At 29.4% G+C, this 27,528-nt stretch overlaps 13 protein-coding genes across 13 annotated transcripts; 7 read left to right on the forward strand and 6 right to left on the reverse strand.

The window, feature by feature from the left end:
• Positions 1 to 105: 105 nt before the first annotated feature.
• Positions 106 to 1,615, forward strand: T551_01767 (uncharacterized protein; the record flags this gene model as incomplete). Its single annotated transcript, XM_018374030.1, has 5 exons — positions 106 to 252; positions 410 to 625; positions 703 to 962; positions 1,100 to 1,407; positions 1,455 to 1,615. The coding sequence occupies 5 exons, from the start codon at positions 106 to 108 to the stop codon at positions 1,613 to 1,615; spliced, it is 1,092 nt and encodes a 363-aa protein (XP_018229775.1).
• Positions 1,616 to 2,178: 563 nt separating this feature from the next.
• Positions 2,179 to 3,677, reverse strand: T551_01768 (uncharacterized protein; the record flags this gene model as incomplete). The annotated part of the gene is made up of 6 exons (XM_018374031.1): positions 2,179 to 2,298; positions 2,349 to 2,432; positions 2,487 to 3,251; positions 3,293 to 3,509; positions 3,552 to 3,609; positions 3,656 to 3,677. 6 exons carry the CDS (start codon positions 3,675 to 3,677, stop codon positions 2,179 to 2,181), a joined length of 1,266 nt encoding a protein of 421 aa, XP_018229776.1.
• A 505-nt stretch (positions 3,678 to 4,182) lies between these two features.
• On the reverse strand, positions 4,183 to 5,600 carry T551_01769 (uncharacterized protein; the record flags this gene model as incomplete). The annotated part of the gene is made up of 5 exons (XM_018374032.1): positions 4,183 to 4,940; positions 4,983 to 5,052; positions 5,099 to 5,187; positions 5,248 to 5,383; positions 5,427 to 5,600. The coding sequence occupies 5 exons, from the start codon at positions 5,598 to 5,600 to the stop codon at positions 4,183 to 4,185; spliced, it is 1,227 nt and encodes a 408-aa protein (XP_018229777.1).
• A 108-nt stretch (positions 5,601 to 5,708) lies between these two features.
• T551_01770 (CDK-activating kinase assembly factor MAT1) lies at positions 5,709 to 6,988 on the forward strand (the record flags this gene model as incomplete). Its single annotated transcript, XM_018374033.1, has 7 exons — positions 5,709 to 5,748; positions 5,801 to 5,904; positions 5,954 to 6,087; positions 6,145 to 6,218; positions 6,263 to 6,507; positions 6,557 to 6,795; positions 6,844 to 6,988. 7 exons carry the CDS (start codon positions 5,709 to 5,711, stop codon positions 6,986 to 6,988), a joined length of 981 nt encoding a protein of 326 aa, XP_018229778.1.
• A 220-nt stretch (positions 6,989 to 7,208) lies between these two features.
• Positions 7,209 to 10,047, reverse strand: T551_01771 (uncharacterized protein; the record flags this gene model as incomplete). Its single annotated transcript, XM_018374034.1, has 7 exons — positions 7,209 to 7,307; positions 7,351 to 7,465; positions 7,511 to 7,658; positions 7,702 to 8,053; positions 8,097 to 8,246; positions 8,295 to 9,680; positions 9,730 to 10,047. The coding sequence occupies 7 exons, from the start codon at positions 10,045 to 10,047 to the stop codon at positions 7,209 to 7,211; spliced, it is 2,568 nt and encodes an 855-aa protein (XP_018229779.1).
• A 596-nt stretch (positions 10,048 to 10,643) lies between these two features.
• Positions 10,644 to 12,422, reverse strand: T551_01772 (pyruvate kinase; the record flags this gene model as incomplete). Its single annotated transcript, XM_018374035.1, has 9 exons — positions 10,644 to 10,686; positions 10,725 to 10,991; positions 11,037 to 11,250; positions 11,300 to 11,409; positions 11,454 to 11,500; positions 11,546 to 12,085; positions 12,132 to 12,176; positions 12,223 to 12,303; positions 12,354 to 12,422. The coding sequence occupies 9 exons, from the start codon at positions 12,420 to 12,422 to the stop codon at positions 10,644 to 10,646; spliced, it is 1,416 nt and encodes a 471-aa protein (XP_018229780.1).
• Positions 12,423 to 13,255: 833 nt separating this feature from the next.
• On the forward strand, positions 13,256 to 13,992 carry T551_01773 (uncharacterized protein; the record flags this gene model as incomplete). The annotated part of the gene is made up of 3 exons (XM_018374036.1): positions 13,256 to 13,309; positions 13,353 to 13,414; positions 13,518 to 13,992. 3 exons carry the CDS (start codon positions 13,256 to 13,258, stop codon positions 13,990 to 13,992), a joined length of 591 nt encoding a protein of 196 aa, XP_018229781.1.
• Positions 13,993 to 14,742: 750 nt separating this feature from the next.
• T551_01774 (uncharacterized protein) lies at positions 14,743 to 15,352 on the forward strand (the record flags this gene model as incomplete). The annotated part of the gene is made up of 4 exons (XM_018374037.1): positions 14,743 to 14,929; positions 14,973 to 15,010; positions 15,058 to 15,235; positions 15,279 to 15,352. The coding sequence occupies 4 exons, from the start codon at positions 14,743 to 14,745 to the stop codon at positions 15,350 to 15,352; spliced, it is 477 nt and encodes a 158-aa protein (XP_018229782.1).
• A 167-nt stretch (positions 15,353 to 15,519) lies between these two features.
• On the reverse strand, positions 15,520 to 21,610 carry T551_01775 (uncharacterized protein; the record flags this gene model as incomplete). The annotated part of the gene is made up of 21 exons (XM_018374038.1): positions 15,520 to 15,693; positions 15,741 to 16,033; positions 16,076 to 16,217; positions 16,261 to 16,344; positions 16,393 to 16,461; positions 16,508 to 16,594; positions 16,635 to 16,703; positions 16,747 to 17,094; positions 17,136 to 17,261; positions 17,303 to 17,597; positions 17,642 to 17,997; positions 18,038 to 18,795; positions 18,838 to 19,150; positions 19,195 to 19,629; positions 19,672 to 19,747; positions 19,788 to 19,934; positions 19,980 to 20,356; positions 20,408 to 20,600; positions 20,648 to 20,939; positions 20,985 to 21,311; positions 21,364 to 21,610. 21 exons carry the CDS (start codon positions 21,608 to 21,610, stop codon positions 15,520 to 15,522), a joined length of 5,208 nt encoding a protein of 1,735 aa, XP_018229783.1.
• Positions 21,611 to 23,381: 1,771 nt separating this feature from the next.
• T551_01776 (uncharacterized protein) lies at positions 23,382 to 24,193 on the reverse strand (the record flags this gene model as incomplete). Its single annotated transcript, XM_018374039.1, has 6 exons — positions 23,382 to 23,632; positions 23,678 to 23,702; positions 23,748 to 23,758; positions 23,801 to 23,920; positions 23,970 to 24,002; positions 24,046 to 24,193. The coding sequence occupies 6 exons, from the start codon at positions 24,191 to 24,193 to the stop codon at positions 23,382 to 23,384; spliced, it is 588 nt and encodes a 195-aa protein (XP_018229784.1).
• Positions 24,194 to 24,350: 157 nt separating this feature from the next.
• On the forward strand, positions 24,351 to 25,353 carry T551_01777 (uncharacterized protein; the record flags this gene model as incomplete). The annotated part of the gene is made up of 4 exons (XM_018374040.1): positions 24,351 to 24,478; positions 24,527 to 24,725; positions 24,783 to 25,067; positions 25,114 to 25,353. The coding sequence occupies 4 exons, from the start codon at positions 24,351 to 24,353 to the stop codon at positions 25,351 to 25,353; spliced, it is 852 nt and encodes a 283-aa protein (XP_018229785.1).
• A 430-nt stretch (positions 25,354 to 25,783) lies between these two features.
• Positions 25,784 to 26,242, forward strand: T551_01778 (mitochondrial 37S ribosomal protein MRPS8; the record flags this gene model as incomplete). Its single annotated transcript, XM_018374041.1, has 1 exon — positions 25,784 to 26,242. The coding sequence occupies one exon, from the start codon at positions 25,784 to 25,786 to the stop codon at positions 26,240 to 26,242; it is 459 nt and encodes a 152-aa protein (XP_018229786.1).
• Positions 26,243 to 26,712: 470 nt separating this feature from the next.
• Positions 26,713 to 27,433, forward strand: T551_01779 (uncharacterized protein; the record flags this gene model as incomplete). The annotated part of the gene is made up of 3 exons (XM_018374042.1): positions 26,713 to 26,998; positions 27,043 to 27,209; positions 27,293 to 27,433. The coding sequence occupies 3 exons, from the start codon at positions 26,713 to 26,715 to the stop codon at positions 27,431 to 27,433; spliced, it is 594 nt and encodes a 197-aa protein (XP_018229787.1).
• Positions 27,434 to 27,528: the final 95 nt, after the last annotated feature.

Genomic DNA, 27,528 nt, shown 5'->3' on the forward strand with positions numbered 1-27,528 from the left:
AAACCGGATTTGGGGAATTGAATTGAATTTTTATAATAATTATTTAATTGGATGCTTAAACCGAATATTTGAAGAAAAATAACATATAAAGATCAATTGAGCAGAATGAAGGTCAATAGGACAATGGACCAACAAAGAACAATACATCGTGGACAGTTTGTAGCAGACTGGCCAACATATGCAGTTGACTGGGCAGGCGATGTATATGGTTGTGTACTTGTTGGTAGTTTTGCAGATGATGGAACGAATAAAGTGAGTTTAAAGTTGCAAAGAAGCACAGAGAAGTGAAAAAATTTTTAAGAATTAGAAAAAAACAAAAAACTGCATCTTAATAAATAAAAAACACCAAAACAATTTCAAAATAGTGCTAAGAAGCAACAAAAAAACATAAACATGACTAACGGCATAGATTGAAATACTGCAGATGCAACCAACGCAGCTAGTACACAGTATAGCTACAGCACAGCTTAATTATCCAGCAACACAAGTACAATGGGCGCCTCATAAAATAACGGGAAGGGACAGTGGAAATATACCTTTTAATCTCTTTGCAAGTACTGGAGGTGCATTTCAATTATGGAGTATTGAAGATGGTGTCGTTTCTGCTTTAGCAATGCTTAAACAGGTAAGTCTGATTAGATTAGCAGCTAAAAATTATTAAACTATGTTTAAATCTATCATAATGCTAAAAAAACAACGTAGAAAAATACGAATGTTTTAAATGATGTAGAAGGTTCAACAGCACCGACAACATCAATGGATTGGAATATAATACGGAGAGAAATAGTGGTAACAGGATCAGTAGACACAACATGTGTCGTTTGGAATGTAGAAAGACGGATAGCACAAGCACAGTTAATTGCACACGACCGGGAAGTGTTTGACGTGGCATTTCTTGCACGAAGTGCAGATGTCTTTGTCAGCACTGGTGCTGAAGGCAGCCTCCGTATGTTTGATCTACGGTATAACACGAAAAAAAAAACTATAGATAACCCATAGATGTATTTAAAATGAGTTTATTTCTTATTTTTTGTTTCATTTCTATATCATCTATTTATCTAGTTTTATCTTCTAATAGAAGAATATTAATGTTAAACAGGTCGCTTGAACATTCAACAATTCTTTATGAAGCATCATCAAATGGGTCTCTTCCACTGTTGCGAGTAAGTGCAAATACCCAAGATCAACATTTTGTTGCTACATTTCATCTTGATTCGAATACTGTACATATTATCGATATTCGATTCCCTGGTGTACCATTGCTTAATTTAGCTGGTCATGAGGGAAATATTAATTGTGTTAAATGGGCACCAGGAAGCCGAAATATTTGTTCTACGGGAGGTGATGATGGACAAATACTAATATGGAATACAACAGAGAATGGTACGTTATTTGATGCAAAAACATGTATACATAACCCATGATACATATATAAAGTGTTGGCTAAAACGAAGTAGCTTTATATGGAAATATGAAAAACAATACATGTAGACAACTTAATGAATCTATTTTTTTTTGGAGTGCAGAAGCCGAAGTTAATAATTTATGTTGGTCTAATGATGCTGAATGGATTGGTGCATGTTGGGGAATCAGTTTCCAAGCATTAAAAGTATAACTTTCGCCATAAAAATTCTTTGAAATTTGAAAAATATTTTATGCATGTCAAAATTATATATTATAAAAAAATAGGGCATTCTTTATTTATGTCTTTAAATGCAGCATCATGGAGAAACTTATGAGTTTTAAAAAACATTCAAATCCTGATTAATTATCCATCGTTAAAGGATATAAGTCTTTGTTTTCGGATCCAGGGCAATTAAGTCAACATTTCTTTATGGTATTTATACATACCGTTCAATTCATTAAATATACTTCAAAGTACCTCGTTAGGACATTCATTAAATGTCAAAATACTTAATAAATTACATAATTATTTACACAATCAGTTCTTTAAATTTCATAAAACAAAATTAAGCTTCTAAGAACCCCAGTTTAAAATCATAATTACATTTATAACCATAAATATATACCTCAGAACAAAAATAACATTCCGACTTTATTGAGAATTTTGAAGATCTAAATAGTAATTATTTAGTATATTTATACCATTAAAAACAGATTCCATTTTTTCAAATCTATAAAAATACAAACATACAGTATATTTACTTCATTTCAGTATTAACTTAACGCTTCATCAATCTTTTTTAAAAAAGTATTAAACGTAGTTAAACGATCTAATATACCCCATGATTCTGTCATAAATGGTGTTACAGTTTGTAATAAAGAAACAACTCCAGTCTAATACATGTTATTTCTTTTCATTAAACTAATAGTTTTAAAGTAGCAACCTTTTCTGTATATTTAGTATTTAGAGATATTTTGTTATGCAAAATCTCTATATCTTCAAGAAAATTCTGAATACTTTTCAATGCCTATAAAAAAAATATTAAAATTTAAAATCCAAGAACACATATTACTATGCCTACCTGGTTCTCGTTATTAGCATCATTATGACATTGTCTAAGATGACGCATTTTTACAGCAGTATCATTTCGCACTTTTCTTATCGTATAAAGCTCATTACGCAAATGAGCAATGTTTCTAGCAGATTTTCTAACAGCACGATCAAGAATAAGATAATTGTCAAGTATATCAGTCATCTCCAAAAACTTAACAGCAACTTCTTCTTCGAATGCATGTATAACTTTCTTAGCATATGCAGACTCTGTTTTTTTACGCAAATGTTTTAGCAGTCCTAAAACTACTTGGGATACAACATCTATTTCATTAATAGAGCCAGAACCCCGTTCAGAAAACTTATGCACTGTAATCGGAACTTTTGTTTTTGTTTCATCATAACCATAATCATGATCGTCATCGTCTGTATCACTATATTCTTCTTTATCACTATCTTGCTGGCTCTGATAATCTCTCACTGGTGATTCATATATTTTTTGACGTTTCACTATTTTTTCACCATGTACATTCTCTGTTAAAGACTTTTCCAAACGCTTAACATTTGAATGTGGAGTAATATTTTTAACCGGTTGCTTTACAAATCCATTCACAACATTATTATTTAAAAATTGTTCTTTTAAAGGTGTTAACCCTACTGATATTCTTGGAGGAGGTTTTGAAGCAGGACTTCCTGTTCTCCGAGCAAACGAAGAGACAGAAGACTTATGAAATACATGTTTAGATTTCAAAGGACTAGCTTCATGTATTCTTTCACCATGTTGATTCATTTTCTTCTGCACCTATCAGCTCGTTCTATATAACAAAAATCTTTTACATGACGAGACTCGTTCAAAGTACGCAATGCAGAAACAGACGGAGACAATGCCAATGGTCCATAAAGACGTGATGCTATATGATCATTCTTTTTCCCTGAGTGCTTTATTAATGATGATGGCTTATTTTCATTTCTCCCTGTATCGACATGGGATAACTTAGGAGAACGCAAAGAAACCGGAAGAATCTCAAATGGAATACTTTGGATTTTATGTTTACTAGAAAAATAAGCCTTTTCTAGCCCATAAATATGCTCTTACACTGCTCCTCGTTGACGCATTGCTTGTTTTTCCTGAAAATGCCGAGACATTTGATTTTCTATATATTCTTAGCCAAAATTCACGGGAAAAAAAGGAAAAAATACGGTTCCATGTCTCCTGAGACATTTCTTATATAAAATTAAGTATATTTTCTTTTCTTAAAGGAAAATCTTGCAAAATATCTTGCTTCGTTTGCTCGGAAAACTGTTGACGTTCGATATCAATATATCGAGATGTACGTGAACGGTACAAATTGTACGTGCCAGAATATAGCTAAATAGACAATAAGGCAGCTTTGGAAGCGAAAGTACTTTTTACAATGTCCTTAGATATTTAATATGTCATTAGCATAAAAAAATATATTTTAATACATATGTATTGTTTTGTCTATAAACCTATTACGTAATATATGAGTTAAAAAATGATATTAAAATAATGAATGTATTTATGTGCGATGTGAAACGAACATACACAGACACTTAAGATCAAGTGCATGCCATATAATCATCGAAAAAGATTGATCTTGGGATGTAACTAGATATTTTGCGTGAAACAGCCGTGTAATCAGGCATATTAGCAAAGTATCAATATGTAATCCCTACAGAAATTAAAGTAGTAGGATGAAAAATTTTTAAAATAAATCCATATTTTTTTTTTCCATAAAAGCAGCCTTAAAACGACTAACTTTTTTTTTAGGAAAGTTATTATCTTTATATTCTTGGTTAAAATTATTATGAATAAGATGTTCATTTTGTGCATGTATCTTTTGTTTTAGTCTATAATATTCAGCTGCGATTTCTCGCCGATGAAGTGAAGATTCAAGTTCATCTAAAACATGTTCAGTCGACTCAACCAAAGGCCGCTCAACCACATCTTTAATTAAAGGGTTTTTTTTTATACATGGTTTTTCGGGAGAATATGCGTTTTGTGTATCAGGACAATCTTCCTCTACAGTTTCTATTGAATCAGAAAAAGTAACCTTTTTAACACGTTCTGAAGTTTTTGAAGAAACGTTCTGTATACATAAAGGACTAATGAATCCACGGGTTCTTCCATATTGATCTTCAGTTACTTCACTGTCATCACTATTGTCATAAGAGTGATCCTGACTTGTATTATTTTCTTGTTCATCGATTTCATTAATAAGATCAATCATTGTCTCCATATTCTTCTGTGTTGGAACATTGGTAGACAAGTTAGTTTTAGAAGTATTTTTATTTACAAGAGACTCCTTAATATTTGGCGATATTTCCTCTAAATCTTTATCCGGACTAGAACCTTTAGAATAATCACCACTATATATGCCCGATGATAAATCAAGTTTTTTTAGAAACTCATTCGACGCCTCTACTAGCCATGGCTCTGCCAAACGGTCAAAAACTTCTGCATCTAAAATCCTTAGCAAGTCATAGACATAAAATCAAAAACTACGAGCAATAGACCCATCTTCATTAAGTTCTTCACGAATCTCCACTATTGGTAATCCTTCTTCATTATATATCTGAAAAATATCAAAATATTATCTAAAAACAGCGTATAATCAGCACTTTTCCCTGATTCATTTCTATCGTATGATCAAGCTGAAATTTGATATCTTTACATTGCCGATCTAGTATTTCTAGACGTTCTTTAACATCTAAGTACTTTTAAACCACAATTGAAGAAATAAATACTTGGAAAAGCAGGAAATGCTTACATTTAAGCCTTCGGTCAACAATATCTATTGCTTGAACAGATGACCGCTCAACAAACCAATTTTCACCAAAAAGTACCAAAATTTCATTAGTATGTATAAGAGTACCTGGAATATATGCTTTTTGACTAAATGGAACCTAGAAATGATCAACTTTGTCCTATTTCTTTGCTGAAACATACCAGATAAGGTCGTTGTGTTGTTTTCGGCAGATCCACCAAAAATGATCGCAGTTTTTCGTATTCTTTTTGATAATTCTTCCATGTATTTAAATTTTCTTCCGTTTCTTTGTATTCTTTCTGCAAAATAGAACAAATTTCTGTCCAATTTTCATCTGTTTTATTTGCTTTGTTCATCAGTGTCGTTAGTCAACTGTTCAGACTTGTACTTAATAACTGACAGGTTTCTATGACAACCAACGATGAGTGGCAATCTAACAGACAACAACCAAAAATTAGATTACAATGAAAGAGAAATCAAATGGCCAAAAAATACAGCAAAAAGGTATTTTTATGCTTAGAAATATCATTTAAAACATATATAACCTTTTTTCCAGACGAAAAATGCCCTATTTGTCGCAATGATCCATATTTAAATCCAAATATGAGGTTTTTAATCAATCCAGAGTGCTATCATAAGATGTGTGAGTCGTGCGTAACAGTAAAAGCTTCTTAAATACAAATTATGTGTTTTTTTAATTTTTTTTCAGAGGATTTTTACATTGGGGCCATCACCCTGTCCTGAATGTGGAAAAATTCTCCGTAAAGGACGATTCAGAGAACAAACATTTGAAGATACAGTTGTTGAAAGAGAAGTTGACATAAGGAAAAGAGTGTGTAAGACGTAAGAAGTATTTTTTATATTTAATTGCAAAAAAAAGCTAAAAATGATATGTTTTAGGTTTAATAAACGACCGGATGATTTTGAAACATTAGCTCAGTACAATGACTATTTGGAAGAAGTTGAAAACATAAGTAATGATAAGTAGTAAATTATATAAATATTTATTTTTCTACAGTATTTAATTTAGTAAATAATATTGATGTGGAAGAGACAGAAGCCAAACTTTTAGCTTACGAGGCTATTAATAAAAAGTCAATTATAATAAATGCCCAGAAAGCAGAAATCGAAGCACAAATTATTTTACAGAATGAAGAAAGATTGAAAAAAGAAAAAGAAATATCACAAAAAATGGCTATCAAAGAAAAAGAAATGGAACATATTAAAAAAGAGAAACATAAACAAGAGTTGATTCAAGAATTAGTAAATAAATTGAATTTTTAATGCTTTAATAAGCTAATCATACATATAGGCAGTTTCTAACAAACATGCATCAAAAATTGTTGAACGCAGTAATGCATTGTCTCTTAAACGATCGACAATTCGAAAACAACAAGCCATTCAAGAAGCAAAAATTGCAATTGCAGCGCTCACTGCTTTTCAAAGTTCAGATTCAAGCCAAAACCAAGAAAAAGATAGCGTATTTTCACCTATGGCAGGCCAGGACAAAGAAAATGTATTATATGTTGTAAAAGAAACTTATAATGATTCGTATAATTTCTAAAAACCCATACTTATCATATTACTAATTAATATAAGCTTTCTTAAACCTTTGTTAGAAAACAAAACTATTCGTGGAGGAGGATTTAATATTAATGATGTGTATAAACGTGTTTTATTTGAAGCATTTTCCGGTTTAAATTTTGAAAATTCCAATAAATCACAAGAAAATCCACCGTCTTGATCTCACTTTTTTAATTATAATATTATAAAATATTATATAATATAGAATTTTGAAGGTATTCTAAAAATTAATAATTATTTTATACAAAATTATTTACATATATCTGTATTTATACGTTATAATTATTTATACCAAAACTCTTCACTTATTAGATTAACAGTATTGTTTCTGAAAATAACAATTATTAATATAGAATGAACCAAAAAATATATAATATAAATTAAACATCCATTCTACTATTTTTTAATACTTTTTTTAAAATATCACTACCATCCTTAGTTATTTCAGCTACATCATACAATGCATAGATTTGATCTGCCTATAATAAATTAGATAAAAATAATTTCAACCAAAAAGAATACTTTTGCTTCTAATTCTTCAATAATGCTTTTAAGTCTTCCTACAAGAACTTTTCGCTTTTTCTTTCCTACAGCAGGATCTATTTTTTCATAAGATTGAATAAATTCTTGATATTTCCTATTTCAAATATTAATAAAAAATATTAAACATAATTATTTTTACAATTTCAAATGTTTAAATTCATCCTCTAATTGTATTATAACCATGGAAAGTGCATTTTGTGGAGACATAGATGGTCTAAGTGTATTTTCCTCTTCATATATATTATCAAGTTTTGTTTTTGCACTAAAAGCTAATTGATTATTGTTTTCTATAACATATTAATATTTAAAGTTATATTATAGAAAAAATACTTCGAGATGCAATTTCTTTTTGTCTTTTACGACTACAGACAGAACAACTTGTAGGATTATGGCGAGCAAGTCCATCAATAATTTTCTGAGCATTTACATCTATATATGATTTTGAACGGACATTTTGCTTAGATTTATTACCATATGTCTGTTTAGATCTATCTAATTTTGTTTTTAATTTGTTTTCGACTTGTATCCAAGCCGGCTCTTTATTTAATAAAATATCATCATCGGATGAATATTCTTTACTATAATCGTATTCAAAAGTATCATCACTACTTTCAGAGTCCGTAGTTATAGATGTATTAATTTTCTGTTTTTCTAATTGATTTTCCAAATTTGCCTTTGATTTCTATTTAATATTAAATAAATATAACAATAACTATAAAAATAACCTTGCATGATTTTTTTATATCAGATTTATTCTTTTTTTTCGAACTTTTAATAGGAGATGCAAACAAACTTTTTCGACTAGGCTGAGCAGTTTTTAAAAGTAAAGACTTTTTTGTTTTACATGAAGGCTTAGACACTTTATCTGTTTCTTCCTAAATAGAGATTAGTCCTATTTATTCTTGAAATACATTAAATAATACATTATCAGTTACAGTAAAATCAGATTTATACTCTTTTGATGTTTCATCATTCGTTTCACTACTTTGTGATTCTAGTTGATCTTTTTTTAAAACACTTTTTTTTTTCGATGATGATTTTGAAGAATGCTCTAAATTCTTTTGCTTAATATTCTCAGATTTCTTCATCTTATATGTTCTTTTTAAATTTTCAATTTCTTTAACCAATTTTTTATTCTCTATTTTCAATTGATCAACCTCAGATAATGTTTCCATTAGTTTTTTTAAAACTTCATTTTTTTCTTCTTTGATAGTATCTATTTTGGATTTGTTAACACTAAGTTCGTGTTCAAGAGTTTCAATCTGAGATTTCAAAGTAGAAACTTCATTTTTTAATCGTATGCGTTCCATAGTATGTGAAAGTTTCTCACATTCTTGTGTTTCACGAATATAATGTAAATTCTCATTTTTGTTACTGTTATTAATTTCTTTGTCTTGCTTAATAGTTACTGAACGTTTTTTCTCCGCAAGATATAATTGTTTAGCATTTTCAAGTTCTTTTTCCAAATTTTGAATACGTCTCTTTGAGGCAGATTCCCGCGCCTCAAGCTCATTTATATTATTTTGTAATGTTCTTATTGCTACTAAAATAGCTTTATCATCTGACGATATAGGTATGGATTCCAAATTTTTATATTTATCTTTAGTAATCATTTCAATTTTATTCACAACAGGTTGTGTCCCATCATAAATTAATGATGTTATTCCAGTCATATCAGGAAGTTGAAATGACTGAGTCATTTCTGAAGCCAATGGCATATTAGTCACAATATTTTTTTGATTATCATCTAATCCAAGTTCTTGCATCAAACCGGATGCAGACTTAAATGCACGAGGAATAGCCTTTGTTTTAGAAACATCAAGAAAACCCCGCTTGGATGCATTATTCTCTCCTATTTTCCAGAAAGCTTTATCCGACTTTGACTGTATCGGGTAGATGTTTTCATTATTTACATCAGATGTACGATGATGACGCAACAAAGCAGGGGACTTAGTCTCTACAAACTTTGGAGTCATTATATTTCCATCTCTTTCAACGATAGGCACATTTGACTGACGTCTTTCAGTTTTTTTTAAAGCATGCGCAAGTTTATTTCTATTTGTAACTTCTGGCGACCGCTTATCCAGTTCATAATCATCCTTGTCATGTGCAAAACCAAAATTCACATTCACTGTTTTCTTATCAAAAGGAGAATATATTTGCTTTATTTTAGCTGCAACATCTCCATAATCCGATGTTGTTGATTCAAGAGGACTTTTCATAATAGTCTCAAAGTCTCTATCTGAGACAACAGGACGATCAAACGACTTAATTGACCCCGTATAGACCTTTGAAAACTCTTTTTTCAGCTATTATTTTCTTTAATCATAAACATACAATTATAAACAAAAAACATACATTTGGTGTTCCTAATTGAAGTCCTAGCCCTTTTTCAATGCTACTTCCGTCTGATGACGCACTAACACCCATACTAAAGTCCTGGAAATGCTTGTTCAGGCTCTTTGTATCCGGTGATTCCGCAAAAAACGTCTGATTTAAATCTACATGTCCTGGACGCACTGTATCATCGCTTGACTCATGAAAACCCGTTTTACTGAATGAAAACCCATTAAGTTCCTTCTCAAGCTCTCTTTCAAGGCGAATACGGTCCCGTTCACGCACATCTGTTGAAATAGAAAGTTCTTCTGTATCCAAACTCATGTCAAAAGAAGGCATTTTTTCACCAAAAAAAAAACCAATTCTTCGCACAGCGAAAAAAAAATATAATTAGAACAAAATATCGTCTATAATCTTCAATATAGACTCCAAATATTGCTTCAAAAATTAACGTCTTATCTACATGTAAAACTGACGTTGTTGTGATTCGCGGTCGTCAACAGTGTGTCTATGACAACGGTCACGTGACACAGGACTAAGCCTGTGAAAAAAGAGAAGAATAAGATGACCAAAGTGAAAGGATAAAGAAGCAGTGTGTTTATCATGCACAGAAAAGAATGGCATGTTTGTTTCATATATTTTTTGGACCAAAGTTGTGTAAAATTTTGACATGAAAATTAAACCGGTATTTGCCATAGTTGAAAAAAAGCATTGATGATTTGGCCAGCAGATAGAGGATAAGATTTGGTTTCAAAAGCTGATGGATATGAGTTTTTAATATATGTAAAAAATTTGGTCCATATTGAAAAAGCAATCATCGATCAAGATTTAATAAATGTGATATTAATTATCTCATGGAAAACAAAATAGTATATAAGTCTTGTCTTTTAAGGACTAGAATACAAACAAAGAAAGAGTATGCTTGGATAAAAGCTTTATGCTATTTTATGGAGCCGGATAGTATTAGAATGACTATTCCTAATGAATGTATAATAAAATAAAATACCAAAACATACCCAAAGCCATCACGATAACCCTGTATAATAACAACACTATCGCAGGGTTGTACCATCCCGATTTCAAGTGCTTGTTCAATAGCCCATTTGATTCTAAGTTTTACGCTTTCCTGCCAGCCTTCTGTAGTTTGTGGTTTTGGAACAAGATACAACAATGGATATACCCCACGGTACAAATTCGAAAACCGAGCAGTCGTTCTGCTGCGCGTAACCATTATAATGGGTGCTTGTGGACGGTATTTCGAACAAAAATGAGCTGTTAATCCACTTATAAAATCAGTTTATTAATCTTCAAAAGTAGGAATAAATAACGATGATGATAAAACAATAATAGCTTTTGCAGCATGCCTCAACTGAAGTTCAACGGCAGCACAACATACTGCTTCCGTTACAGATATAGGCTTAGAAGCCAATCGCCGTAATTCATTAAAGAGGAGTTCATAGCGTACAATTGATTCGGCTAAAAGAATTGTTTCACGCATAACTGCTACTGATTCAACAGGATACAACCCTTTAGCTGTTTCTCCTATACACTCATTAAAATTACATAGATTAAGGCCCATTTAACTATATACCACTTAACATACAACAATCAACACCATCTAATATTGCCGTACTAATATCACTAATTTCAGCACGTGTGGGACGTGGGTTACTAATCATATGTTCAAGCATTTGTGTAGCACTGAATATAATTCAATTTCTTATTTATATATAGATATATATTACCAAATGCATGGTTTTCCCGCAAGATTACACTTGGAAATCATCATTTTCTTCTTATATTAAAACTTAAAAGACAATTATAGTTAACGACTTACTTGAACAATAAAAACTTGTGTTTGAGAAATTTCGATACCCATATCACCTCGTGCAACCATAATCCCATCTGCTTCCTGTAGAATATTATCAAAATTGTCAATACCCTGCTTATTTTCTATCTTTGCAATAATTTTTATCGTATCAGCAGCAACACCAAGAACTTTTTTTATTGCAACAATATCAGAACCACTTCGAATAAAACTAGCAAAAATCATGTCGACGCCATTTTCAACTCCAAATTTAAGATCTTTAATATCTTTTTCACTTAAAGTAGGAAGATCTACTTCCGTACCTGGAAGATTGACTCCTTTTTTACTTGAAATCATGCCACTATTGAGACAGACTACCTTGAGCGTTTGCGAATCGATAATTTCAAGAACACGAAGTGACAATACTCCATCATCTACATACAAAATACGACCCTCTTTTATCACACTACATATTCTATCGTAGTCCACATACATCACTTGATCATTGCAACTGTTAATATACTGTGGATCAGTAGAAACTAACATTTCGTGTCCTGCTGCAACATGAATCTACATAATATTTTACCAAACATTATAAAAATGCTATATAGCATACGTCTTCACCGCAAACTGTACTCCCTGTCCGGATCTCTGGTCCTTTCTATATTTAAAATTTCAATATATTTTCTCATATTAAAAAAATCTACCGTATCTAAAGCAATAGCTAATAAAGAACCCGGATGTAACCTTTCCACTTCTCTTACATTATTCATCACGCTTAGATGGTACTTTTGTTTACTTAAAAATGGAATTTCATACATTATATCTACAATTATACCTCATATGAACCATGACTAAAATTCATGCGAAAAATACTCGTTCCTGCTTTACGAAGCTCATTTATCATCTCCAAAGAGTTTGTCTTTGGTCCTTTATACTAATTAAACACTTCATAAAGCTCAATTAACACACCAATAGTTGAAATAATCCCACTTAAGCAAAACTTGCTTGGTGTTATCCGATTAATATCTAGAGACGATGCCGTAATATTGTGTCAGTAAAATCATATATTATTGATGAATTACATATCATTCTAACCCAGTATTAGGTTCTTTACTCATATTCAAAGTTCCAATTAAAAATTTATGCTTTGTAAAAGATCTCTAAAAATAGTGAGTTTGAATAGAAAAAAAATATTGATTATGGAACTTCTTAACAATATATATATATATAAACTATGTAAAAAACTGGAAAATCTATGTAATTTTGTACTTTTTATTGCTTTTGATTTTTAGTGAATTAATATGATTTTATACCAAGTTTTTTTTCGATGACGAAATTTTAAATATCAAAAAAATAATCTATAAATTTATTAAAAAAGGCACAGAAATAAGTTATTTTTATGCAAAAATATCATAAAATAACAGAACATATTCATTTTCATATAGAAAATACTTTTTTGCATAAAAAACCGTTAAAGTTTGGAGGATAAACAGATCATCAGTGAATGTTATTTTTTAAAACTGATTTTTGCAGTTTTAGAAGCAATTGTATCACTATTTAAAACTATAACAATTTCTGATTGTTCTTTATGAAGCATTTTTCATTTTATTTTGAAAGAGAAATTTATGTCTTAAGAGCTATTTCTATAACAAAAAAGTGAACTTATTTTTTGCAGAAATAAACATTTTTTTTGCAACAATATAAGGTTTTTATTCTCATATAATTCTTTTTATAACAATGGAGTCTTTTCCGTTAAATCAGTTAGAATCACTTCGTAACAGAGCACTTCAGGTAAACTTAAAGAGATAAAGAGGTGTTAAAACTAATTCTTTAGTTACTTCATTCTTTAACACACTTTTTGAATATTATTGATCATTCTGATCCTCTACCTTCATGGTTAGTAACATAAAAATTATTGTTTTTACATTTGCTCAGATTTATGAAAATCATTTTTTGAAATTTTGAAGTTTCATTTTAGCTTTTTCTAACTCATTTTAAGGCCCGTTCTTATTTCAAATCTCAATATTCTTTTATCTAGTGTCAATTCAATTTCTCTTTTACTTCAAGAATCAAATATTTTAAAAGAAACTCGAGTTTTTCCATCATCTAGTTTTCCAGTACGCCAACAAGAAGGATTATTAACAACACTTTTACGTAAAAAAGTCATTCCAGAAGTTGAAGAATGGGAAACAGAAGGAAGGCTTTTAGGAGTTAACGTAGAAGAGGATACATCCTTTTACGAGTGGGTTAAATATGTAGTAATACAAGAAAGAGAAAAAAGAAATTGGGAAGGGTATTATACTCGTGAGCAAGAACTAGTTGCAATTCAGAACGAACATAAAGGTTTAAATCAAGAAGATATACTTCAAGAGATAAGAAAAAATCGAAAACTAGAACAAACCGATGAGAAAGCCAGAATGAATGCTATACTATCATTTATGAGAACAGGAAAACGAGAAACTATGTTTTCTTAAGAAAAATATTATAAAAGATCATATCAATATTTCTGAGTTAAATAAAAATATCAATCAAGCCTTAAAAAACAAACATCAACGATATATGGCTTATTACAAACATATATTATCAGCAAAAATATCTGTCAAAAATATACTTAATTGTTACAATTTTTTTAAATAATAAAACAGTTTTTAAAAAAATAATTTAGAATAACATCCCGACTAAATGAAAAAATCTTATTTCTTGTTTTCAAAAAATAAAAAAACTATACCAAAATTATCTTGCAATTGATATTGTCTTTTTATATAAATTATCTTTGAATAAATATTATTATATTGCAAATAATGTTGTTAGATGAAATGCTTAGAAATATAATAAATATAGTCGCTAGTAAAATACATATTATTGTAGATTTTATTATATTTGTTCTGATCAAATAACTTTCATTTTTATATAATTTTTATATAACTCGATGTTATCTTTAGGGACGAACCTAAACCTAAACCTGTATATTATATTATAACGTTTGAACAAAATTATCCTAGTCGAACATCATCTGCTAATCACTTTATTATTTTTTCTCAGCTTTTTTAAATTTTTGCATTTCCTATACTTTATATCGCATTTATAGCATCTTTAAATACAACATTTTCATTAAATTCTTATCATTTTAATATACGACCAACAGTAATCGTTATTTTCTAAGTGTAGATTCGACTATTGAACTTCGGGCTGTTGTTTTAAGTAATATTCTTTAAATTGCGAGAATGCATCAGAAAGACGCATCAGATACAGAGCAGAGTAATGTGCCTTTTAAACAACCAGTCGAATCTATTAAACCACTTATAAACGCCCATCCTAGAACACATGAACAACTATCTATACCTCCAAAACCTGCCCGAACTATTCATTCATCACGCCATATTCATATTGCGCCTGGATATTCGACTTTAGGTAGACTTTTCTTCATATTTTATTATTGATATCTTAAACATAGACTGGGAACAATTAAAACGAACGTCTTCTTCTTTTCCTGTAAATTCTTATATTTTAGTTGAATACTGATTTAGACTTTACGTTAGAAAGCAAAAAAATCTCTTTTATATATTACATTAGCTGAACTTCAATTGCACAATCAAATAAATGACGCTTGGATTGCACTTAATGGCAAAGTTTATGATATAACATTATACATACCTTACCATCCGGGAGGAGAAGAAATCATGAAAGCAGTGGGTAAAGATGGAACAAAATTACTGAGTAATTACTTTTTATCTTATCATTTGACTAAATTTATAATTAGTGTCAGTTCATCCTTGGGTAAATTATGAATGTCTTCTTGACAAATGTTGGATTGGTCTACTAACTTATAGATAAGAAATTAGTTTAACGGAAATACTCTAACGATAATGTTTTAAAAACTACAGCTTGATGACTATGAGCGGCCCATTAATCAATAAACAATATAATAATGGTATATCTATAATAACTCATAAACTGGTTATTGTCTATAGGCTACTATAACAAATAAAATATTTTTATTATCATGCATTATTTGATTGTGTCGTTCCATTTCTTTTTTGTCGAATACTTTCTGTTAACTCATAAATAGTATTATTAAGGCATTCTTTTGAAGGGACTAATCTTGGTGTTTTAAAGAGTAGATTTTTTTGATTATAAGGTTTTGTTTGAGCATTTTCATTAGATGATATTGCTTTCTTAATATTATTACTTACTATTCAATAACAAAATGGTTAAATACTACCTTTATTAGGTCATTAAATGTCATTATTATTCCAAAAAAATCTTCAATAAGTGTTTGATTTGGGTCTTCTCCAAAATATAAAAGAGTTTCGCGTACAAATGTTTCTGTTTTTTTCGAAATACAATTAATTTCATTAACAATAGGTATAGCATGAGTATAAAAATCGCCCATTACATCCACAAACCGATCTGTATTTGATATTGCTTCATTCTTTAATATAGATATTTCTTGATGAATATTTTCAAGTCCATTATAAAGAGATTTAATTGTGTTAAACAGAGTCTGAGAAGATACTATTTTTTTTAGGTTGTATAAATAAAATTTGGTAACAGTACTTTTAGATGCAGTTGAAAGATGAGTTATTTCATCTGAAAAAAATAACGTTTCTTTCGAATAAGTTGTAAATACATTAACTATATAATGTAATAAATTTGGGATTTTTTTAAAAAAAAGCCCTGAAGTTTTTACATCTACTAGCTAATAATTCTAAGCATAATATTATGAAGATAAATGTTTAAACCTTTAACAATGCATTAATTTGAAATCCACTAGCATTCCCTCTGAATGTCGAAAAGTTAAGATAATTACCGATAACAAGAATAAACTAAAAAATAGATTAAAATAATACTACATATATGTATTTCCATAATACTCCAAGCAAACTTTGAAACTTTAAAGATTTTTTTAATTCAAAACAAGTATTATATAAAACTTCTAAATCCTAAATACATCAATAATTATCTAAAATAAATATAAAAATATATAACTGGTTGTATTTCATTAATCTCAAGTTCAAAACGTTGTCGATATATCATACAGTCAAGACGCTCACTAAGCCGTGGGATTACCATAATCTATATCCTTAAGCAAGTGTATAATAGTAACTTGTTTAACCTTTTTAAAATATCTTTCTGCATTCCCTAATGTTGATTCATCCCCTGAATATTCTTTTATTATTCTAATCTATATGATAATTAATTTATATAAATATAATAAACAAAATTACTTCTTCAGTTGTTGGTAAATTTTGTTTAATAGCTTTAAGATTATCTATGTTAAGCTTAGAATCATTCAACTCCAACAATGCATCTCTAATTTCATTATAATTTAATTTAATCCTAGAAAGCATAATTGCAGTATTATTTGCACGGTTTAATTCAATTAAACTAATGGCCGCTATTTTCTTATTATTACTAATATTACAAGAATTTGACTTTAATTGAAGTATATCTTTATAAAAATATTTTTCAAGATCATTTGCTATTAAAGAGTAGTTTATAGAAGGTAGCAAAATATCATTTTCCCATACTGTTTGAGTTATTTTTTGGGGAGATAGTTTACACCAAAATAAAGGCTATAAATTTATTAGAACTGCAATAAAAATTGCAAAATTACCTTTAATGGCTTTTTAGGCTGTTTTTGTAATACATCCAAATTAAATTCTGAGCACAAAGTTTTAAAATTCAATAGAGTACATGTATTTACAGAATTATTAAGAAATTTATCATTTGCTAATGATTCCTAAAATTGTTAATAATTATAAATAAATGTACGAATAATACATCATTAAGTAAAACAGAATATAATGAATTTGAAGTCGGTGACAAAAGCGGTGTAAAAGAAGACGATGTAGGTGGTGATGATAATGGTGATAATGACGGAGATGATAATGGTGATGATAATGGCGATGATAATGGCGATGATAGTATTGGAAAAGATATTGGAGGAAGTGGAGGTGTTGGTGGAGATGGAGATATTGATGATAATGAAGATAATAAGGATGGAAGTGGTGGTGGTGGAGGTATTGGTGGCGCTAAAGAAAGAGATACTGAATCTATAATTGAAACATTATTTAATCTAATAAAAATTAGAATATAGCATTTTTAATAAAAATAATAAACTTAGATGAAATTTCATTATGTTCTATATCTGATACATCATCAGAAATGGAAGATAGAGAAGCCTGATAAGTTCTTGTTTCTGAAAATAAATCAAGTCTAGTTTTATTCTCAAAATCATTATTAATATTGCATATTAATGGTTGAATAGTTATTTCTGTATTTTTAGGTTCAATTGAATCAGAAACATGCAATGTAGATTTATTAGATTCTAATTTGTTATTATTATATTGATCTTTGTTTAATTCGTTAGAACAATTTTTGGAAATGGAATTATGACTATCAAAAATATCAACATTAAAAATTTTATTGTAATTATTATCTTCGAATTTCGTTTCAAGGATTTTGGTGACTTCCACCTTGACTAATTAGTGATCAATAAAAAATGATAAAAACAACTTTATTATATTTTGAAAACAAAGATATTCCTTTGAAAGTTTTAATTCCAATTTTTTGTTTTGAACCCTCAAGAATAGACTTTAATTTTGCAATTTCATGATCTTTCTCATTAAAAATCTTTGAAGTGCTATTTAAGATAGAATTCTCAACAAACTTATCTGTAATTATTAAATCATTATTTTCAAAAGAAACCTGTGCTTGCTTATATCTTGTATAAATTGATTCTAAAGTTCTTTTTAAATATAAAATTTCTTTTTCTTTAAAATCTAAAGTACTTTTCATTTTTTCAATTTTTGATTTATATTTTGTTATTTTCTCCATTAAAATAACCATTTTTTTATTTCTTTCAACATAACAATGTCTTTCTTTCTCATCTAAAATATTTCTATCTGAAGTTTTCTTTGAAAATTGTTCAATTTTATTTTGCAATTCCATAACCTCTTTTTCTTTTTGAACCAAGCGTTGTATCACACCTGAAAAATATTCACAACTAGATACTTCTGTTTTTGGGAGAGACATATCAAACGATATAGAACGAAGGGTATTGATTTCCGCTTTTTTTTTTAAAAGCTCTTTTTCTAAAATATCTTTTTCTATTGAAAAATTTTGAACTCTTTCATGTAATAACTCCAATTCGGTAGTAAAACTTTCTGGAATAAATACAAAATCTGATACATTAACACTTTTTATTAATAAATATTTCCCAACTAAATGCTCAATTTTTTTAAAATAAGATAACATAAAATGAGGCCAATAATCTGAGAATTGTTTAAAAATAATAAAACCAAATTGTATAATACCTTCATTAACTTTATCCAATAATTTCAAAGACTCTATAAATATTTTCATAATATCTATTTTTTTTTCTTGTTGATAATCATCATTAGATATCAAATTATCTACAACATTTCTTAAAATATTTGATATATCATTCAAAACAACTTTCCCTTTTGTTGAACAAAATATCTTCAAGAAATCAGTAATGCATATATCTTCTTTAAATCTAGTAGTAATTATAATTTGCCGTAATTTATTCGCATCTTTCAATTCTCCTTTCTCAAATGTTTTAATTTGAGTATGAATTTTATCTAATAAGCAATTTTTTTTTAAATACTTTTAATTATGTTAAAACTAGATAACTAAAAATAAAGATAAACCTGTAAAATATTTTTTAACCCTTTATTTATCAAATTATTTCTAAAATAAATTCTTTCATCTAAGTTTTTAAAAGAATTGATTAAAGTATTAATTAAAGTTAATCCTGCCTGGATATATTCCCACTGATAGTTTGAAAATGCATTTATATCTATAGAAGAAAACGATAAATCGGATATCCCAAATGATTCAATCATCCATTCCAAAAAAAGAGTATGATAAATATGTTTTTGAGAATTTTCTAAACCTTTTTTTACTAAGGCAGTTGTATTCAAAGCATCTAATACTAATAAATATCCAGTAGGAAGAAACAATACACAAAAAACAGTAAGAATTTCGCAAGCATGAATTTTAATTAAATAATTTTTCCGAATCAAACAGTTTGAAATAGAGATTATAATATTTTTGTCATGCTTAATAATATTATCAAAACCATTCTAATTGATTAAGAATACTATATTATGTATAACACTAAATACCTTTGTATTTAGAATTATTTTTAAACATTTAATACATTCTACTTGAATTGCATCAAATAAATCGATTTCTTTATTTCTAATATATAAGCTTAAACTAAATACTATTTGGATATTACTTTTCATCAACATATCTTTTTATGATATCTCCTATATAAACTAGTCCATTTTTGTCAATAAAATCATTAGTCCACGTTATTTTTGATGTTGATAATATCATTCTTAAAGATATTAGTTTTTTATGTAATAATTTTAAAGAAATATTTCTACCATATATTAATTTTTTTTATAATTGTATTTCAATTGCATACTTATCCTTTAATTTATTAATAAAAGAGACAGGGTTATTATCAATGTCATTGTCAGATGACTTCCACCACGATAAAAATAAGTTTTCTGTACTACCAATCAAACTAAATGCTTGATTATTTTGTTTTGAAGTATAGGAAGATAACCAATTCAATAATGAAAGTCTTCTAGATGACCATGAACTACCTTGTGAGTTAGTATAAACAGAATTATTTTGTTTTAATTCTGATAAACTAAACGTTATATTTTTAATTACATTATTTTTGCTTGTTTTGTTAATAGTTATTGATTTAAAATCTTGAGAAATTAACATCTTTTTTTTTTGATCCGGTAAGGCTATCATCTGCTGATGGACAAATCCTTGAAGGTTTAAATCTTCCTAATATAAACAATTATTTCAAAATATTAATCTTTAAAAAAATATCAATACCGGTAAAAGATCAAAACTTTTAGAGGCATCATCATTACTGAAATTTGAATATCTTTCATTGTAGTTTCTTTTAAATTGTGTTTCAACGGAAACATAATTTGTTGATGTATTCGGTTGAATAGTTTTGCTAATTGGAAACATTTCATTCTCTGTACAGCATTCTAGACCCTGTATATGATTTTCAAGAGGAATTCTATTAAATTTAAGTTTCTTATTATTAAGTTTTAAAGATTCAAATACTTATTTGTAAATATTTTAGATACTGATTCATATGTAGTTATTATTGGATTTAAAATAATATTTTCTTGGATGTTTTTGTACAAGGTAGCGTTATTTGATTTTAAGCAAGTATGAAACATTGAGTGATAATTTGTTAGCTGGTTTTTTGAAAATTTCCATCTCTTGGAAAGAAGAAATGTAAAATTGTCTATTTTATTATTTCGTGAGTTAGAAACTTTAATTTCAAATCGACCGCAAGAATTATCTAAAGATGTATATTTATAAATAGGTGTTAATCTATTAAATATAGAAACTTTTATATTTTATTTAATTTTATTCAATTAAACAAAATAAATACCTTCATTTCCAGATGTGCCTAGTACATATGAAATCTCACAGACAATGCTAAATCCTGTCTCGCTGTCCATTACAGAATCATCCATACCAAGAACTTGTCGGATAGATATTGCAAATGATTCAATAGATGATTTAGCTAAAACATACCATTTTGCATCAGAATTTTTTGACATAAAAGGCAAATCAACAAATCTTAAATTAACTATTGACGGTCTATGAACAAGCATTAGGCACAAAGGCCCTGTATCCGTTGAAAACGCTTCTATCTTATCGTGAGGTTCTTTGTTCACTTCTGATTCAAAAAAAGAATATGTTTCAAGCAAAGATTCTATAATTATCAATTCATAAAGACATCTTAATGCTTCTAGGGTCCATTCTACCCCAAAAATTCAGTTTTTTTCCTAATTCTAACAGAAATGCACCTTTCTCATCGGATTTTCGAGATACACTAACAATTGTCCATTCTTCTTCCTTAATTTCATATTGACATGTTGCTTCTTTTAAAAGATTTTTGTTTTTTTTCAAAAGCAATCTAAGAAGTCTCTCAACTGTATTTTTCTCGTCAACCCATACTGTCAACACATCTTGAGATGGAAGCACCACTTGGCATCGTTTTAGTACACTCATACAATTGCTTTTTGCCAATTTTATACACTAAATCTCTGCCTATATGCGCCTAGATTATTTTATATATGCGCCCAAGTTATGATATATATGCACTATATACTAAATATATCCGTTTAAATTCCGGTTATATTCACTTTAAGCCTTATATATGCGCTTTAAAATTAAATATATTCACTGATTTTCACTTATATATCAATATCTCTGTATATATGCGTTAATTTTTGGAATTTTGTTTCTTTCTTTCCAAATATTAATATCCTTAGATATACACGTCCGCACACCAATTCCTCCGAACACCAAAGATACCTTATCCCCGTATTAATCATCGTTTGAATCGTTACCCCTGAAACTTGATTGTATATAACAAAATACAAACTGATAAGCTGATGAGTGTTATTTTTTTCTGCTATATTATAGAAAAATACTGAATTATAAGGTTATTGAATCTCTTATTCTCTATTTCTATATTTTTTGGTATTTTATAGTAATTCCTAGGATGTAAGATCGGTTTGAAAGGCTTTATATAAATTGAAATGAGGAATTGAGAAGTCTTTAAAAATATGTTAAAAATACAACTGATTAGTGTATATTTGAATGTATTTAGTTTTCGATATGTGTTTTTTGTTTTTATTTTTTAAAGTCTGAAAGCCAAAAGAAATAAGTATATTTTGTGTTTTATATAAGTATTTTGGATAGAGAAAAGGCAAAGACTGTAAAAGAATGTTGTTGAAGAAGATTTTTGAGTCTATATATATTATTTGTGGATTATATGTGCAATTTGATATAATTGTATGTGGAATAAAATATGTGCCTTTATATATTGCGTATATATTGCATATATAAAATATTTTAAAGAATGCAGACAGTGCTTTATAAAATAATGGAAAAGAAATATTGTTTTTAAAACAACAAGAGTTTATGTGCTAGTTTGGATGATTTCTATATTTACTAAAATATAGTAGTAAGTGTTATGCTCTTGAAAAAATCTAGGTAATATGAATAAATATGTAATAAACAAAAAATATCAAGATGAAACAAAGAAGAGTTAGCAACTTAAGAAGCAATATGTTGATATTTGTAAGATCAAAAGCAGGTTGATTGAAAATTTATCAAGAATTTACATATAAACATTTATATATTTAATCGACAATTGAAAAAAGTCAAAAATGTTAATTTTATGTATTTTATTAAATGCACGAAAATACTATTAAATCTATAAATAGAATATTTGAGTTATTCTGAGATCTATTGTATTTTTTTAAAGTAAAATATGAACCAGTTTAGAAAAAAAAGGAAATAGCAAAATAATTAATATTAAAAAGGACGATATAAATATATTTGTATTTATATTAAAAAAATTGGACGTTCTGATTTAATTTGAATGTCAATCATAGACTGCAAAGTATTTCAGTTTGAGGAATAATATCTAGGCACAAACGTATTTTATAGTATTATCAATACAACGAATGTATTTATTTACGCCTAACTAGTCTATTTTTTGAAAATGTTTTCTATAAGGTTCTACAATTTACATTTGGGAAAGTAAATCATAATTGTTTATAATTATATTTGAATTCTTGGTTGTATAAATGAAAAACAACAAAATATTAATTTCAACGTAATATTTGTTAAATTTTTCAAGAAAAATAAGAATTATGTAGTTTTATTTTGAGTCAAACTATAAAAAAACAAATACATTAAATCATTTCTGGAATTTTTTTAAATAATGATGCATTTAAATTCACTAGAAACAACAGAATTATAGTGAGGTTTAGTTAGTAGTTTCTTTTTCAAGCCCCATGATAAAGTTCCATTCGTCAACTGTTACAGGTTGTACACTTAGCTGAGGTCGTCTTAAAAGTGCCATATTTTTAAGAGGACCTTCTTTATATTTTTTTAATTCACGGAGAGGAATAAAACGAGAAAAGTGTCTCAAATACTTTACATCAACCATGTACCATCTTGGCTTTTCCTTTGTCGATCGTGAATCATAATACGGTTCAGATGGATCCCATGCAGTATCTATTCACCATTAAACACTTTGTTATACACAACTCACTTTATTACAATCAGGATATCCTTCTTTACATATCTTTTTATATTTTTAGGTTATTACTTAATATCATTACAATCTCACCTCCATAATACCTATAATATATACAAATCAATTTAGAAAAATATACAACAAACCTGCAATACCCGGAACCTCACAGTTGCTATGATAAAAAAATGCAAGATCTCCAACTTTCATTTTATATCTCATTGTGATACAGGCTTCTGCATTCCTAACACCATCCCATGGTGAAATATCTATCCGTTATATAAGATAATGAAAAAATACACAAACTTTCGGTCTTACTGATTTCTTTAAGGTCATCAATTGAAAATTTAACTGTTTCTGTTAGATATCTCTGCTTTTTTCACTTTGAACTTACCATCCTGACCTTTTACCATTCGTGATTCAGGCTCAGCTTTCATCAACCAAAATCTTTTTTCATCTGGTAGACGGTCCACATCATTGGGTCGATTATTTCCTGTGCGTGCTTTCTTTCGAGGGGATTCTTGGTTTTCTTCAGTCTTCATAACAAATTTATTATCTAAAGATATACCGAGATTCCGGTGAATAACTACATAATTATCTTGTGCTTCAAAAACAAGGTATTTATTCTATTAAAACAGGTAAATTAAGCAGAAAATTAAAAAAATTAACTGTAAATAGGCTGCATATTCACTATATAAAATGAAGCAGTTTTTTTTATATTTTTTTATATTAATATGGGTCCATTTTACTATAGGAAAACATATTTGGACAATTGATAAGGTCCAGGCAGAAGTTGTATCAGATTCACATAAAGAGAACAAGAGAAAGTCTATACAATCCATATATATTGTCTTTTAAAGGCTGAGATCTACTAGATGTTTTGTTTCAGGTGCGGATACATCACCATGTGTTCTGGGTGGTCAAGAAACATTAACACTGCGTTTCAACGTTAAACGTGCATCTAAACAAATGCGTCCTCATCAAGCAATGCTTTTGGTTGGCTATCCGGAAAAAGAACTTGAAAATGCACATATTATATCGGTTAATACTCGTGGTGAAGCTACTTTAACTTTGGTAAAAAGCTTTGCACAGCACCTCGGTTCTATAAATGCTAATTTTTGTTCTTTTCAGAAACATAAAAATATTCCACTTCAATTGTTGTTTGAGGATTCACCATTATTACTCACAATTGTTATTGGATCGTTTGATACAGCAGATCCTTTATTGTATACACTTGGGAGGCTCCAGATCGTCGACATTGATGCTAAGTTTGATCCGCCGGAGCCACCGCTTCGATATGGACCACTTCCTGAAATCGAGCATATTTTTTCACCTGAACAAAAGTCTTCTTCGAAAATCCTCGTCATCATTTTTTCTATTGCCATTCTATCTGTTTTTGGACAACTTTGCAAAGCCGTATCTCTTTCAGCTCATTTTTCTTTTATCTGATTCATACATCTAGTGGAAAACGATCTTTTTCACTGCTCAGACTCCGTCTTCTCTATTAAACAGGCTTTCTCCACCATACATTTTATTTTTCGCTCTGCTTTGTGCCACCGAAGTCCTGCTTTACATGTATTGGACCTGGATTCGGTTTCCACATGTATTAATTGGTCTTTCTGTTCTTTTTCCTTTGCTTATCTTTTCATGCAAACATCTTTTGTCTCAAATACAAAAAAATATCAATTCTGTCAAGCAATAGTCTTCCAATACACATTCAAAATAACACATTAAGGTATGTAGTGTATAGAAAACACCATTAATCCTTCATCAATATCCATTACAATATAAAAACATATTTATTCTTTCTCCAACATACAATACACTCCTTCAAAATGTATTTCACGTTCTACACTTTTTTCTACTTCTTTGTCTCTTTATTATTTCTTTTTAAACTTCTTCTTTCCATTCCTTCCTTCTTTTCCCTCTGTTTGTGTATTTTTTAACACTCCTTATATTTCTTTTAATTTCTTATATCTTTTAAATTTCTTAAATATCGATATTCAATAATCTCTACCAAATCACTTCAAACACGCTACAAACATATAATAAACGCATAAAACCCCTTAAAAGACCTATAAAACTATTCAAAATACATTCAGTCTTTCTCTGAACATTATATTTTTATTTAAATGTCCTCAATTCACCGGCTTTGTTCTCATTTACAGAATGCTTCTCGTGCTCATCTTGCACAAACTTCTGTACCTGCTACAAAACTCAATTTTGGCGTATGTCTTGGACTATATGCGCATGGATGGATAGCATATATTAAGAGAGGCTCTTTTTCTGGACCTGATAATATATATACTCCAACAACACGGGAAAATATTGCTACTCGGCGGCTTTGGATTGGATTAAAGTACAATGCAATGACACCGGTTCTACGGCGGCTTGTAGCCCTAAGTACGCCAAGTAGAAAACGTTGGATGTCGCCAGAAGCACTTGCAGCACTGGCACTGCGTAGAGTCTCTACAATTCCGGTGCTGCAGCCCGGAGAATGTCTTTTTGTGCAGACACGTAAAGGTGTGCTTGAAGCACGCGAGGCAGCAGCAAAGTTGCTCGGAGGAATGCTTCTTTGTCGTGTAAGCTGATATAGGCGGTGTATGCAACGCATATAACGTGTATATATATGTATATATGTGTATATAATGCACACAACATGCATAGAGTGCGCATACAGTGCGTAGAGTGTGCATATATAACGCATATATAACGCATATATGACGCATAATATGTATATATGGCATATAACACACATATACTGCATATAAGGTGTATGCAGAGTGCATATAGTGCACAGATGAGTTGGTTCTAGTGCATATACTCAGTATATGTCTGCATTTGCTGAGAAAAAACAAATCAACTGCAGTATAGATAGGCTTTTGCTTGAAACAAAAGATTTAAATACAGGAAAACATATACAAAAGATAAAAAATATATACAGAGACATAGAATGGGTATAGTATGCATAGAAAAGCAGAGTCGGTAGAAATTGGGGTTCAGTGTTTAATTTTAATCTACGGTTTAATGGCAGAGTACGGGCGGGTGTACGGCAGTACGGATGGCGGAGGATCAAACGTTTATCAATCCGAGTGCTTTTCAAAAGGTAGAGTTACCGTCGGGAACACAGTATCAATGGATGCAAACGCTGGGTGAGCTAGAGGTTCGTTTGCCGGTGCCTCACGGCACCCGGGGACGAGATCTGGATGTTGTTCTTGAGAAAAAAAAAATTAAAGTTAGTTTGCGGAAAGGAGAGTTGTTGTTAGAAGGAGAACTTTCCCGGGAAATTAAGATTGAGGAAAGTGCATGGACGCTTGGTAAAAAGCCTTTGAACGGCGCATTTCTGTGTTTTTTTGCGCTATAATTTAGAAGTGTTTACTGAGAACGATAGATAGTGCATCGGAGCTAGTTTTGCACTTGGAAAAGATCAATAAGATGGAATGGTGGTCTTGCATTATTCAGGGGCATCCTTCGATTGATACGTCAAAAATACAGCCGGAAAACTCAAAGCTTGGTGATCTTGATGCAGAAACTCGGTCGATGGTTGAAAAAATGATGGTACGTTGAAGCATAGGCGGGTGTTGGCTTATTGAGCACTACATTTGCCTTTTTATATTATTTTTTTCTTATGATTTTTAAAGTTTGATCAACGACAAAAAGAACTCGGAAAGCCAACAAGTGACGAATTAAAAAAACAAGAGATCTTAAAAAAGTTTCAAACACAACATCCGGAGCTTGATTTTTCTAAAGTATTTCATAAGTATAGCATATTTGTATATTAAATCATATTATAGGCGAAGATCGGTTGAATATTGATTGTGTAGATATCAATTGTTATATATTCAATTTAATATTAAATAACTATTTATAAATACTA

The sequence above is a fragment of the Pneumocystis jirovecii genome (assembly GCF_001477535.1).
Source record: "Pneumocystis jirovecii RU7 chromosome Unknown supercont1.7, whole genome shotgun sequence".
NCBI lineage: Eukaryota > Fungi > Ascomycota > Pneumocystomycetes > Pneumocystales > Pneumocystaceae > Pneumocystis > Pneumocystis jirovecii.